Below are 15883 nucleotides of genomic sequence, written 5' to 3'. Positions count from 1 at the left end.
TAATTCCCTTTAAAATGGCTGGCAAGCTTAAAGGTGAGAGTTTTGTGGTGCTGAGAAGAAAGAGAGACACCCATTTTAGATTTTCTATGTACAACTATTATCTTCGCGTTTTCGACTCGCAACCAATTCGACTTACGACCTGGATTTGGGACCCTAACCCCGTCGTAAGGCGAGGAGTGGCTGTACTATATACTGTACATATATAAACCAAGATACAGAACTGAAATAAAACATTTATCCTCCAACTTGCATTGAAAGGGTTACTTTAAAAGCTTTATAGAACATGAAAGATGTTAATCAAGTAAGTGAATTTAGAAAGGAGATAGGCCAGCCTTAGTTACCTGTGGATGCACTACTGTGAGGAAAATTATGTAGTTTATTCATTCTCCAGACCTAACCTATGTTCCCATTGATGTATACAGTACCATATGGTGGTTGAGTTGAGTCCTCAGAGTTTTCACACATTCTTGAATATTATATCAATCAAGAGGCAATTCCTTCATATCTGTACTACCAATATTTGTGTGCACACTTCTACAGAAACTATCTATTTGTACCACTGATTAAGTATCTTTTTGAACATGAGGGAAGAGCTGGTTTGGAAATGTTTCTTTACAAGCCACTGTGGTTTTATTTGTATGAAAATGTACATGTGGGAGATGGTGTCCAGGAGAAAAAATAAAATAAAAATAAATAAAATCAGATGCAACGGCATAACAAGCAGCCATGGCAGACACATACATTAATCGGGCACTATCCCAACCTCCTCAGTGATGATCTTTGATTCATTTAGAAACATCTTCATCTTTCCGTATCTTACAGTGGTGGATTACCATAAAGCAATCATGGGCCACCTTTAGCATCAGTCTTGGTAAGTGCAGCTGCATGTGCTAACTTATTGTACTAAGTATTAAAAAGGTAAAAAAATCGACGGGAAGGTAGTGCTAAAAGCAGGCATGAAGTCCTTCATCCAAGAGTGAGTTTACTAGAGCAGTCAACTGTGAGTCATTGCTCACCTCAACACTCTGGTATCAGAGGCTATTGGAGTCTCTCTTTTAGGTGGGATGGAGGCTTCTGTTTGGCTCGAGGTAGGGAAGGCCCAAGGGAACCAATATTCATACCAAGACTGAGACTCGTGGCCCTCTGAATCATTCGCCACCTTGTCACATTTGCTACAGAAGAGCAGTGGTTAATGGTTAGTCCTGCAACTACAAATTTTCAGGCACAAGTTCCAAAGTTTTGATTGTGGTAAATGAAGTCATACAATCATTTACTTAATGCAAATCAAAATACAAACCATCTTATTATCATTCAGAACCGAAAGAAAACTTCAGAACTCTACCCTGACCCACAAAAGTTAAATTATTTAACATAACACATTTTAGCTTGGTTTCATTACACATGCACTGGAAAAGAGAGTGTTACTTCACATGCAAGTTACTGAAACTTTCATGCTTGCCAAAACATATTATTGGGTGTATTGGTGATTATCCTTCATCAAACACAATGTGCCATAATGAAACAATGGAAAATATTCAGACCTCAAGCACTAACTTCATTCCACTAAATGGTCATGTTTCACTTACATAAGAGATTCAACCTACTGTAAATAAATTCTATCTTGTCTGCCTTTTTAAGATTCTATTTATTGAAGATTCAACCCATCAGCCTTACTCCTTTCTTAACTAAATGGAGTGAGACAGGTGTTAATACAGGAATCATGAGCAAGACTTTTATTCTCTCCACAAACAAGTCACTCTCCCATTATCATCTTGTACAAAAACTGGGTTACCCTGTTGGCATCTTGTAGACCTTTATAAATTATGAGAGAGAGAGAGTGTGTGTGTGTGTGTGTGTGTGTGTGTGTGTGTGTGTGTGTGTGTGTGTGTGTGTGTGTGTGTGTGTGTGTGCAATAATTCAAAATGCTGTCATTTATAATCATATTCTTATATGATCAGCCTGTTATGGTGTAAATTTCATCATAAATAATACTGTATAATATAAAGTATTAAATAAAAAAAAATATGATATATTAATTATTTGTAATTTGACTTCAAAATAAAAGAAAAAGCCAAATCAGAAGTTAATCTCTTCCCTGATCACTCACCTCCTTAAAGGTGGGGCGAGGGAGGGGGAGGGGGGATTATTTGTTGCCGTGTTCGCATTTGTTTTTATTTATTCATTATTATATTCTCGTATGATCAGCCTCTTATGATGTACTGTATGTTTCAGCATTAATAATATAAAATATTAATAATAGAAAAAAATAAGATAATTTGCAATTTGACTTCAAAATAATGGAGACCGAGATGGACTGCGGTGTGTGTGTGACATATGGATGATGAACTACGCAACCGTCTTCTCCCCTCTTCCCTGGAGGATTACCATCACCATTGTTTGAATGATTTTACCTAAAATCTTTCCATTTTTCTGTGTTGAACTTAAAGCTAACCAATCCCAATGCAGCATTATGGGCGGGTCTATTCTGAGAATGGGGGAATAAACTGCAAGATGTGGCCTGAATTTTATCATGTGAGTAGGTGGAAGCAAAGGGTGGGTGAGGCCTAAACTTTATCCTGATGACAAACTACATGGGAATGGATCAACATCTAAGCCAGTGGATATAGAAGATGGAAAAATTGAGAGTTGGATGTTTCAAACGCTTCAGCAGTATTCAACAGACCTTTCTGATGTCATCGGTAATAAAAGTAGTAAAGGTGTCAACAATATTTTACAGAAGTCAAGTCAACATGAAAACATAAGAGGGATGATGGTGAGGCAAAAGAAGAAACACCATAGATGATAACAGTAAAGGGAGATGGTGAGTAAAATAAAATGTAAAAGGAACACAGACAGACAGACATACATATTTACGGTAGACAAATGTGACCGAGTAACTAACTTAATAAGTGATGAGAAAGAAAAATACAGTAATAGACAGAATAACCTACATCCTAATTAAACATCATCTTTTACACAATAATAATTTTCAAGTACTACTGGTATTTGATATTAGCAAATCATTTAAACAAACCTGGCAAAAGCTTCAATGATTAGTAATAAATTTTGGCTTCTGATTTTACATGCAGTAAAGTATACAGTACTGAACTGGTAAATCATTGGAGCATTTTGAAAGACCTGTCAATTATCTCAAAACCTTCAATACTTACACAATGTGTCTTTCATGATTGAGGGCAGTAGCAATGCGTGGCTGAATGTAGGACCAAGCACCCATGTTCTTGTGTTCCTCCTGGGACCAAACCAATTCAGCATCTGGGTACTTGTCACATTCTTGTTTAATCAGGTCATATGGGAAAGGTGCAATCTGAGAGAGTACACAAAAACAAAATTGATATAAAATACATGTAATAAAAATACTTCCAACAATGATAATTTTATGCATATACACCTAAGTATATGCATGTCGGACCTGTTGGTCAGAGTTAATTTATGTGGGTCAGTTGTAGAGTGCACATCTACGGTCTACTGCGCAAGCTTTTTCCACTTGTTCTTCCAATATTGCCCGGTGTTTGAGCCATTATGTCTGATAACCCTGGACCAAGCACCTCAAAGGGAGCATCTAAGAATAAAGCTGTCAAGTCAAGAGCTTAAACACCTATGATAATATTAATTTTTTTATTAATGCAGATAACGGAAAAGTACTGTTGTTATTTTTTCCCCCTTGGCAGGTGTTCCTCACACGGGTTTTTTTTTACTGTATTTAAATTTCATTTACACTGAGCTAAGGTTCACATGCTTAATCTATCATGGGAAAACATCTCACGTGCCACACACCACCAGAATGAGAGCCACGACAGAAGTACAGTCATGCACCGGTTAACGTCCAAGATACGTTCTTGGAAACGTGACGTTAACCGAAATGGACGCTGTCCGATCATCGCATAAACTTTTTATTTATACTTATGTGTATGTGGAATACAATATATACGTACATATACACTTTTACTGTTAAATCACTACTGTAATGTGATACAGGTGATTAATTTTTATCTCTTGTGCAAAATACATGACATTTATATTAAAATTGTTCACGGTTTTACAAGGATTCCAGCAACGTCGGGCAGTTGGGGGAGAGAGAGGGTAGGGGCGAGCAAGGGGGCGTGGGAGAAGGGGAGGTAGTACGTTTGACAGTTGGCACAGGCCCAGGTCTAACGCGTGTATATTTATCAGTTCTTAGGTGACTAAGCTTCTCTCTTATAAAAAGCCAGTGAAATGACCTGGGTGAATATAATTAACAAAGCTGGGATTCTTGTAACATACTGATTAATTTGAATATAAACATGCTATAATTTGCACTAGACAAAACAATTTTAGTACCGTAATCAAATTAGTACATGTGCACTCCAGCTTTGCACTAAGAAATCTATGTAAATCTACCCAAAAATACAGTTGAAAAACTTTTTTATAAAATGTACTACAGTACTGTACACTAATGTACAACAATTTTTATCTCTTGAGCAAAATATATGACGTTTATATTCAAATTATTGGCTGTCTTGCAAGGATTCCAGCAATGCAAATAATAATCTCCTAACTTTAGTCTGAGATATTATATAAGATAAAAACTGTAAGCCTAAAAGCCTGGCTGGGGGGGGGAGGGGGACTGACGGCTCCGCCACCCAGTGAGGGGTTGGGGGGGGGGTGTTGCGGTGATAAGTTTGAGGCGAAGGTCTCTGTGTGTTTATTTAACAGTCCTACTAAGCTTCTCTCATTTTAAAATGCCAGTGATATGACCTAGGAAAATATACTTAACATAGCTGGGATTCTTGTAAGATACTGATTTATTTGAATATAAACATGTTGTAATTCGCACTAGACATAACAATTTTAGTTCCGTAATCAAATTAGTACACGTGCACTCCAGCTTTGCACTAATTTATTTTACGTTTCTTTTAGTATGGTGTGTGCATATAAATGGAGGAAAATAAATGAAGAAATTTATGTAAATCTACCCAAAAATACAGTTGAAAATATTTTTATAAAATGTACTACAGTATTGTACATTAATGTACAGTCGGCCCTTAACATATGCGGGTTTAGCATACACGGATTTGCAAGTACGCGGATTGCCCCGCCGGAGGAATATTCTGTACATTGAAGTAATTGAAGTACATTCAAATCGCGCGCCATTCAACCCGCGCGCGGCACCGAACACCGCCCGCTCCGGCAACCTCACACACACACGCATAGCTCTCCCTCACTCAGTCAGTCTCGCTGTAACCACGCTTGTGTTGACATCAGCATTGTAGTTGCAAAAATATTACATTTCCGTGAATGTATTATATCAAGCACAGTATGAATAGAATATCACTAGTATAACAGTATTTTAACCGAAAACTATTAAAAAAACGAGTAACATATCTTGAACATCGGAAGGTTAGGTAAAGTCTTTTGTTTTCATGTAGTTTATCCTAATTTACATTGAAATACAATACGTTTCAGTAAAACTACTATTTATTTCTGAGAATATGGAAATGTAATATTTTTGCTGAAATGACGTACGTATTACAGTGGAAAGTGACGAAAGCAATGACTTTCGCTTTCTTTCGTTCAAAAGATGTTACCGTAATCGCTTGTATTCACTTGTGATGCCACAGTTTTTTTAACTGAAAATCATTCGAAAAGCGATTACGGTAACATCTTTTGAACGAAAGAAAGCCAGTCATTGTTTTCGTCACGATTTTATCCCACTTTCCACTGGAATACGTACGTCATTTCAGCAAAAATATTACATTTCCGTGAATGCATTATATCAAGCACAGTATGAATAGAATATCATTGTAATATAACAGTATTTTAACCAAAAACTATTATAAAAACGAGTAACATCTCTTGAACATCGGAAGGTTAGGTAAAGTCTTTTGTTTTCGTCATGTATTTTATCCTATTTTACATTGAAATACATCACGTTTCAGCAACACTACTATTTATTTCTGAGAATATATTCATTCGGGCACAGTTTAGGTAAAATATACATGTGATGTAACATTTTTTTTAACTGAAAATGATTCGAAAAAAACGTACCCTCTAGCCCTGTTCAAGGAGAAGACTGGGAGGAGCTGTTTGGTGTTGAAGACGATGACAAGGAAAACGATTTTGATGGATTTTAATGAAAATATTCAGAAATATGGTATCGTAGTATTTATTGAAGTGAATTAGGATAGAATATTATTGTAATACAACAGTAGTGACGATGTGGAGGAGGCGGAGGGATAGAGCGGGGAGGAGGCGGAGGGATAGAGCGTGGAGGAGGCGGAGGGATAGAGCGGGGAGGAGGTGACTGGCGGGAGCAGGGACGAGTGGTGATGCCAGCCAGTACATTATGGGTGTATTAATTGTTTTTATAGCTATTTTTGCATTTTAATATTAAATACTGTACATTAAGCGAGATGTCACGGGTTCGATTCCCGGGCCGGTGGAAGTTGTTTGGACTTACTTCCTTGCCCCCATTAGTCCCTGTTCACCTAGCAGTAAAGTAGGTACCTGGTGTAAATCGAAAATTGCGAATTTGTATTCAGGGAAAGATGTTGGAGCTTCCAATAACTTCATGACATAAAACCACTGACTCTTCAGGCTTCTACGCCCTTAACTCGTGAGACATAAAGGCAAGCATGAACTTAGCATGCTTCCCTGTTGGGCGCTGTAAACGCTTCTGCGCTTCACCTTGCACAAGGATGTAGGGGTGTGCCCAATAAAAAAAATAAAAAATACTGTACATTACGTTTCAACAAAACTATCATTCATTTCTGAGAACATGGAAATGTAATATTTTTGCTGAAATGATGTACGTATTGCAGTAGAAAGTGGGATAAAATTGTGACGAAAGCAACGACTTTCTCTTTCTTTCGTTCAAAAGATGTTACCGTAATTGCTTTTTGAATGGTTTTCAGTTGTGGGATTAGAAGGCTAATGATAGGATATTATTGTAATCCAGTACGAGTACAACAGTTTTTTAGCTGAAAACCATTCGAAAAGCGATTACGGTAAAATCTTTTGAACAACAAAAGAAAGCGAAAGTCATTGTTTTCGTCATGATTTTATCCCACTTTCCACTGTAATATGTACGTCATTCCAGCAAAAATATTACATTTCCATATTTATTTCCGAGAATATATTCATTCAGTCACAGTTAAGGTAAAAAATACTTGTGGTGTAATATTTTTGTGAAAATACGGTATCGTAGTTTTCTCTTGTTTCAAATTTAATTAACAAAGATTGATGTTTCAAATGTAATGAACAAAAATTTATGTACAGTATCTATAAATACACTTTAATAAATGAATACTTTATGTTTTACATCGTCCTATGCTACCATACCATGGATTTGGCTACTTTGGGCTTGCTATGATGACGCAAGCAATCTGCCCTGGCAACTGTACCGACACTCACAGCTGGTGGTGCGTTGGTGCATCGTTTACTGGTAAATATTTTTCAACATAATGAAACTATTACCCGTTTAGAGGTCGACCCCCAATTTTTTGCCAAATAATTTGGTCTTATAAACTCGAACTACACACAGGTATATACGGTAAATAAGGACATGGGGGACCAGGTTTTTTTTTTTTTTTTGGGGTGGGGGGGTGGAGGCGGCAGCAAAAATACGCGGATTTTAACATCCACGGGTATCTCTGTTACGTAACCCCAGCGTATGTTAAGGGCCGACTGTACTACATTTTTTATATCTTGAGCAAAATATATGATGCTTATATTCAAAATTAATCTCTGTCTTGCAAGGATTTCAGCAATGCAAATCATATTATCCTAATTTTAGTCGGAGATATTATATAAGATAAACAAAGAAATCACCAATCTTTTATCTTGAACACGAGGGTGGTGGGAAGATGGCGGGTGTGTGTGTGTGTGACAATGTCTGGCATTTGTTTGTTTATATATTTGAGATAAGATTTGACAGTTGGCGCTGAAGGCCTGCCTGCGTGTTTTTATTTATCATTACTTAAGAGTGACTAAGCTCTTCTTATAATTTTTCACCCAACGACCTGGGTGAATATAACTTACATTGGAGGGATTCTTGTAAGATAGTAATTTATTTGAATGTTTTTTTTTTCAATTTAAATTTTAATTGTTTATTCCTTGATAGAGGAAGCGGGATCCTAGTGCTGTCACTTGGTACCCCTGTACCATAACACCAGAAGCAACTGGCCAGTGTCACAAGTATATACAGTACAGTACAGTCATCCCTTGGTTATCGTGCCTAATTGGGACCCCGCCAATAACGAAAGTACAGAACCTATGGGATTTATTCTAATTGGTTCATTTACCCAAGACCCAACCCCAAGTTTCCCATTTTACGACCATTTAGACCCACTAAATATATATATAATGTTATGGTAAATATCATAAACACACATGGGCATGGCTAGGTTTATTACAAAGTGATGAAAAGGGTACGCTTAATACTGTAGTCCACAAAACATGTAGCTATGCTTTTTTTATTTGGTCCCCCCATCATACGAGTCTGTTTTCTCTCACATCAGGACGCACGAGTCCTCCGTTTTCTCTCTTAATCTTAGAGTGCACCAGAAACTATACTATTTTTAGTAATGCCACAGAGTTTGAAATTGCAACCCCAATTTGAGGCAACTAGATATTTCTGATTACAGCAAATGTGTTATTGTCAATTTGTAGGTGAAAGATTTTATCCTCAATAGATGTAGGTTAACATTTCACCTGTAGGCAAATGTTTATAAAAGCCTAAGTAAGGAAGTATATTCCTTTAATACATAATATCTGACCAGTATGGGGAGGATCATCATGTCTCCATCAAGGGTCGTGGAGTGGTGGTCCAGCAGGCGTCACTTTGGGGGGGGGCACGGACGTATATGCGATCGGACGTTAACCAGCGCATGACTGTATTTGTATATCATTCCCAGAATGCCTGGGCTTTAATGAGCCTCAATAACCATATCCTACCTGGTCACTGGTTTGTGAACTGTTTTTGTGTGGAGATGGAGCACTACTACCATGATTAAACTTAAGTTTCAAGGCGTTATTTTTCTTTAAAAAAATTTATGGGTCATCCTACACACCTTAATGACCTACCTCCTAATATTTGAGTCATATTCATGCCACCTAAAACATCTTCCTTAACTCACCCAATGGATTAGGGAGTGATAGTAACATTCAAAATTAATCATTTGAGGTGGACATTACTGTATCTTAAATGCTTGAAGCTACTGACAGGTCATGTGGTTCCTACTCTTGGCAAACAGCAACCTCTCCTCATACAGAAAATAACAATGTAATGATGAGTGGAGTATCATCGTCAACATCTTATGGCCATTTACCACACTAATGACATTCAATTAAATCTATAAAATTTAGTTATCAAATTTCAATTAGTGTAAACCTGAAAATTTCCTCTTGCAGCAACACACCTCTGGTATAACTGAGGGCAACCTGTATTTATAAGACCCAATAAATACATGCCAGGCAATATTAACAGTGAAAAATAAAAACACCTAAACAAATTTTTCATATTACCTGTTCCACTCTTGCAATTGCAATCGAATCCTCAATACCAGCTTCTTTGCGGGCAGCTGCCAAGTCATAGTACACCTTGCCCGAGCAGAAAATGAGGCGCTTTACACCTGCTTCATTCTTTGCTGCTGGGCCAGCCTCTGGGATTATTCTGTGGTAACAACAACTTTGGTTAACTTCCTCTATTCTCTCTCAAAATTTATGTGTAAGGTAATGTACCTCCTGACGGTCGTATCAATATTCTAGATATCTTATTACTCCTTTCCCACTTCTGTGTGGAGTGTGTTTAGGGACACAAAAATTTCAAATGAAGGAAGGAAATGATAAGGGAGACTGGTAGAGAAAATTCATTGTCTACAACAACAAACAGCTGACACAAAGAGCCTTTCCTCATTTCCTCAAATATAATTTTTAAATCTTAAAGTACCATTCAGGTCTTACCTATATTTATATAGTTCAACAAGAGCAAGACAATATGGAAACATGAGATGATAATACGTCATTAAGTAAATATTTCGAGTTTTGCACACAATTTTTATACAGCATACATAACAAAAAATTACAAAAAGTTGAAGTTTCTATCTTACAAACTAGATGGCACATGGGCTATGTGCCAACTCACATCAGTTGTTGCCATTTCCCCCAAACATAACAGCTCTATGGGTTTTCATGGTGAATACATCTTCCTAGTGCAAACAACTAAGTTTTATCCATTCTCAAGGCAAGATTGAGACAAAGAGGGAGAGACAGACATAAGATTAACAGTTAGTGATAGCAGTTACCATCCTACTCACACAACCCCACTAGTCTGAGCAATAATGACCTGTCAGCCAGAACATGTGAAGCTACTACCCAAAATCTTGAAATAGAAAGCGTCACCTCAGGAAGTTGTAGGTAACTTATATACAGTACCATACACAGTTATTGAGATGGGACTTTCCCTCTTAAAATATTTTAAGCTCTACATATTTACATTATGAATTTAAACTGCATCATTGTCTTCCTATCCCCTAAACTTGACCAAGTTTGTTGGAAAATTTCCAGTATTTCTGTGGAGCAGGCAGTACCAAAATTGAAGAGAGAAAGAGAGAGACACAAACAAAAAGAGAGACAGAGAGAACTCCTATATTTCCCTCTGGTGAAGCTGATATGGGGGTAAAAACATGGTATACTACAGGACAGTACAGTATATTCAAAACTAGAGGAATATTTATGTTAAAATATTCATGACAAATGTGAAACAACACACTACCAGTACCTTTGGAATTCAGTTCCCTCAACCATGTCATCAAAGGAGGATTTGGCTTCTGGGTGACGGAGGAGAGATTTAGGGGTCATGATAATCAGTGGTTTTCTGAAGGGAAGAGCAATTTGTCTTCGAAGGACGTGGAACAAGTTGCCTGGGGTGGAGCAGTTAGCAACCTATAATATTTATAGAACTAACATTAGAATGGATGTGAATACAGTTATTAATGATATAAAAGACCTGTGAGTGAAAAAAAAAAAACTTTCCTGCCATTTGTCCCAATAATTGAATTCAATATGTACTAATGCCATCATATATACATACCCCTGCTAGGCTAGACATTAAAGAACAGGTTAATTATCTAATAAAATTTCAGTTCCCCACTACTGGTGAGACACAATCACTCTGATGTCAATTTTAAAGACATACATCATTTAACTGCAACAAAATTTCTCAAAGCTCTACAATTTTATAGTTCAACATTACTCTACTGTTTTCCCTAGTTCATTTATTCAAAGGGTCATGTATCACCAACAAACCACAGGCAACTGACATATCAAACAACCTTACATGTGGACTTCTACAGCTCTATTTTCCTATCCATACTTATAAGCCATTTTTCTGCATTTTCTATATTTCTAAACTTCCTGTAGTCAACCCCAAATTTTCTAGTCCAGTCATAATTTTAGATAACCAATATAAATAACTGAACTGTACGGAGAGCACTCACTCTTTTGTGTTTTTTTGCCATTATGATATAGGGTGGCCACAACTGAGCAAACACACACACATACTTTTCATTCTTCTCCTTACTGAATGATTATGAACTGAGATAAACAGAATATCCAACAGCACACTTTAAGATCCTTGAAATACAAAAATTTATGAACAGTATTGGTGATAAAGATCTCTGAATAAAAAGAAATTCCCGAAAAGGATTCTCTCCCAAAAATTTAAAAAAAGATATATACGTACAGTATTGTATACAGTATATATACTTACAATCCAGTTGATATCAGACAACTGCCGGATTGCGAAGTCACTTGAAAATGCAGGGAGAACATCTGGATCGTCTGAGGTCATCTGCAGGAAGCGCTCAAGGCGGGAACTGGAGTGTTCAGGTCCCTGGGCACAATTATTTACATTAAAAAAATTAATCAATTATAAGAGTACTGTATCAAATTACAATGTGTACCATTATTAACCAATATTCTACCCTTTTTACCATGGTATTATGGTTGTTCTTAAGTTTCAAAAGAGGAAAGGAGTGAAAAAGACATTACAATGTACAGTAATAGCTCAGGGCAGAAAATCAAATGAAGGAGACTTTCATCCAGCAGTAAACTGTTGCTGTACAGGTTGGTAATGATAGTGATAAAAAAAAATCATTCACTATTTAAGTTTACTTGCTTTTTTCTACTCACCATGCCTTCCATGCCATGTGGTAACAACAAAACAAGACCAGTTTGTCTGATCCACTTTGACTGCCCAGAGGATATAAACTGATCAATGATGCACTGTGCTGTGTTGTTGAAGTCACCAAACTGAGCCTCCCAGAGAACCAAAGCATTGGGATTCGTCATGGAGAAACCAAGCTCAAAGCCCAACACTGCATACTCAGAGAGAGATGAGTTGCACACTGTGTAGGGGGCTTGATCTGGGTACAGGTTTGCCAGAGCATTGTATTGGGATTTGTCCACCTGCAGAAAATCAAGTAAATATATTTCATGATTATAAGTAAGAACAAAAAAGTGTTATTCTCATATATCTACATCACCTCAGCAATATGTACAGGTGAATCTGAAGATATGAAAAAAATAAGACACTACAGATCATATTTTACGAAAATTACAGTATTAATAATGTTCTCAGTATCAGAGGAAGATCAAGGAAAAGGAAAATAAATGTAAATGTACTAAACCTCCAAGTAGCAAAGAAAATCTATAATACTGTATATAAAACCTCTTACGCAACAAGGAAGAGATATGCAATATATATAAACCTCTTAAGCAACAAAGTAAAGATAAATATATAATAAATCAAATAAATATTATTTTCAAGGAAAAGATGATTATTCATATTAGAAGTTAAACCTCCTAAGTATGAGTCACAAAAAATAGCATGATGAAGGAAGCAAATATATGTGTATACTGTACACAAAAGTAGTGTGAAGGATATCACTTGATTTATGAAAGACACCTCAGTGAAACTCCTAAAATGCAGGAGATGTATGTAAGGTGTAGGAATCATGTCTGACAGGTTAAATGCAGCAATAAAATTAACACACAAATTACAAAGAATTGTTTCTGATGACCAAATTCTATATATTTACCAAATTTTTGTGTTAGTACAGTATAAGATAAATAAGCTTTGCAATCTAAACAGCTTAGAAACCACTTACTGCCAGTTATTACAATCTATGATAATACTGTACAGCCCAGGTCCTGGATTTTTAAAGGTTTGTACATTGTTTCCTATTACTGGAGACATAAGAACACAATTAACTGGAAGATCTGAAAACTACAGCATAAAAAAGGATTATCCAAAATGACACCCAAATTGTCTTGAAATCATCTTCACAGGATATATTTGTGTACTACCAAATATAGGACCAAAGTATCGTACAGAATCTTCATAAACCTAAGCCCAGACTCTCTAAATCTCGCGTGCATAATCCACAAACACTGGCTATTCATTTCTCTCCTTCAGCACCTTATATTTACAGCCTTGTGAGGGACAACTTATATGACCATCCAAAAAATTGAGTGCTGATATAGTCATTGTTTTTCTAAAGCCAACACAAATCATAGGACTCATGTGGAGTTTGTCACAGTTGCCACATAATAAAAACACTGAAAACTAAAGGTAGACAAATGTGAATAAATATGTAAACAATCTGAAGAACCTAAGCAAGTCTGGCCATCTTAATAAACATCAAATAAATAGCAGCAAAATATTCATATACTGTACTGTATACAAAGTTTTCCCAATTCTTTTCACTCAGTCCCACATCATATACTGCACTAACTAACAGTGTGACTAAGAATATCTGCAAGATAATCTACAATTTTGTAAGGAGCAGAGGAAGAACTCCTTTTCTCCACATAATTATTTAAGCTGTAGAGATTATAAAGTCACCAGCTAGATACAAAACCCTGCCGTGTTCTTTCACTATTGTCAAGACTCAAGGTACATTTGGACTGTATCAGTGGCCCCAGTGGAGTGTGGTAGCAAGTTGATAAAATTATATCCCAATACTGTAGTGCATCCCACCCAATAAGTCTTTACAGTGTTCCATGTTAGCCTCCATGCAACAGTACACTCAAGAACACCTCAACACTATGGTACTGACAAAGTTTGGATTATTGCACATTGTTATAAAACAAGACAAAGGCTTAATAGCATGTAAATCAGGTAAGCTTATTTCCAACTCCATGCAAACATAAACCTCAGTATCAAGCCAGTGCTTGATACCCATGGGGAAAACCCATGAACAAATGCTTATTTTATCAATTATGAAAATCTTTTTAATATCCTCATTTATAAAGTAATATGTGTAGCAGTTTCAGCTATCTTGTTTAGTAGGGATGGGTTAAGGAACTGGTGGCTAGCCATACAATGCATTTTAAGAAATAGATGTTTTAGAGCTCTGAATAACTTTTTCTTTCAAAGGTCTTCCGTTAATGCTTTCCAGTATCAGAAGTGATGCCGTACTCACCAGCCTCAACGTTTATCACCACCACCACCAAAATATTTAAGTAAAGCCACTTTATGGCAGCTAGTGTATGCATGTGTGTGTGTGTGTGTGTGTGTTTTCATAATTATGTACAGTTACAGCCAAATTTCCCAATTTTGTTTTCAATATCTGGCAACTACTATTGGGGTACAGTACAGTATATATGTGATTGGTTTACAGCTAGAGAACAATGCAATTCATTATAAATTATGTCAAAATAACAACACAAGAAAAAGTAGTACCCCAATTAACGATTTACGCGGTCAATTGAACCCACAGGGTACTGCGGAAAGTGAAAACTGAGTAAAGTGAACAACAGATCATATGGGATTAATTCCAATAGGGACTGGCCCGACCCCCAAACTCCACTTTTTCTGACACAATACCTATGTTGTAGTAAAAATAACATCTAAATTTTATGATGGTATGCTCACACAATTAATATTTAAGAGAAATACAGTCGCCAAGTTAATGTCCATTCAAATAATGGACTCAAATCCCCCACCCCCCCTCTTCCCAGCTCACACCTCTCTGAGAAATGATTGGGTGAAAACACTAGGTTTTAACGTTTAGTAATAAATAATACCTCAGACTAAAGTTAGGATAATATAATTGACATTTCTGGATTCCTTGAAGGTCAGGGAATATTTTGAATGTAAATTTCATATATTTTGCACAAAAGATAAAATATTTGCTTTGTGTAAACCAAATTATTACATTAGATCTAAAATTTGTATGTCTAATGCAAAATCCATGATGTTTATATTCAAAATGATCATCATATTGTAAGAATTCCAGCAATGTAAATTATATTCTGGTCGAGTAATTTGTATGAATTTTATGAGCTAAAACAAATATCTTCAGTTAATAAAAAAAAATATTCTTCACCACACTATCTGTCAATCAAAGTACACCACCTTGCCTCCCCCCCCCACTCCAAACACTCACGCCAGCTGGGTTGGTCGGTCCCAACCCTCCCCCCACCCCCCACCTTCCCTCGTTTAATATGCTCAACAATATCAGTGGAACCACATACTTTACACTCTACAAACTTAGATTAGTCATTCATAACCCATGTCTCGGACAATCCTGTGCCAAAAATCAACTAATATATTCATACTGTGCAACCTTCCAAGACCACTAACCATCTCACAGGCCTTTTCTCATACATAATATCCTCAGGTTTTCCCTTACTACTAAAAATTTTAAACAGAATTTGTAAAACTTATACAACTCACACCTGAACTCCAGCAGCCTCATATGTGACTTTGTGCACTTGATCCACTTACCAAAGATGGGAAAGAAGTTTGTGATAATTGACAGATAAATGGAATCCCTTTTATATTTTCAAAGTCAGTTGGGAGAGTCCTATGAAGGCAAGG

The 15883-nt window shown here is 36.5% G+C and overlaps 1 protein-coding gene across 8 annotated transcripts in view; it reads right to left on the bottom strand.

Annotated features, from left to right (window-relative positions):
- Window positions 1–15883, bottom strand: part of LOC121877216 (2-oxoglutarate dehydrogenase, mitochondrial-like) — a 67302-nt gene that overhangs the window by 5636 nt on the left and 45783 nt on the right. For 6 of the 8 annotated variants that reach the window (XM_042382840.1, XM_042382855.1, XM_042382834.1 and 3 more), the window contains 6 exons: window positions 12190–12465; window positions 11768–11890; window positions 10778–10941; window positions 9523–9670; window positions 3171–3325; window positions 1017–1172 (listed from right to left, as the gene is read on the bottom strand). In XM_042382840.1, coding sequence (XP_042238774.1) covers window positions 1017–1172; window positions 3171–3325; window positions 9523–9670; window positions 10778–10941; window positions 11768–11890; window positions 12190–12465 — 1022 coding nt within the window. The remainder of the gene's footprint in view (window positions 1–1016; window positions 1173–3170; window positions 3326–9522; window positions 9671–10777; window positions 10942–11767; window positions 11891–12189; window positions 12466–15883) is intronic. The other 2 variants (XM_042382874.1, XM_042382883.1) reach the window with 1 other exon arrangement.

The sequence above is a fragment of the Homarus americanus genome, unplaced genomic scaffold (assembly GCF_018991925.1).
Source record: "Homarus americanus isolate GMGI-L3 unplaced genomic scaffold, GMGI_Hamer_2.0 scaffold33468, whole genome shotgun sequence".
Classification (NCBI taxonomy): domain Eukaryota; kingdom Metazoa; phylum Arthropoda; class Malacostraca; order Decapoda; family Nephropidae; genus Homarus; species Homarus americanus.
This window is presented reverse-complemented; position numbering and strand designations above follow the sequence as displayed.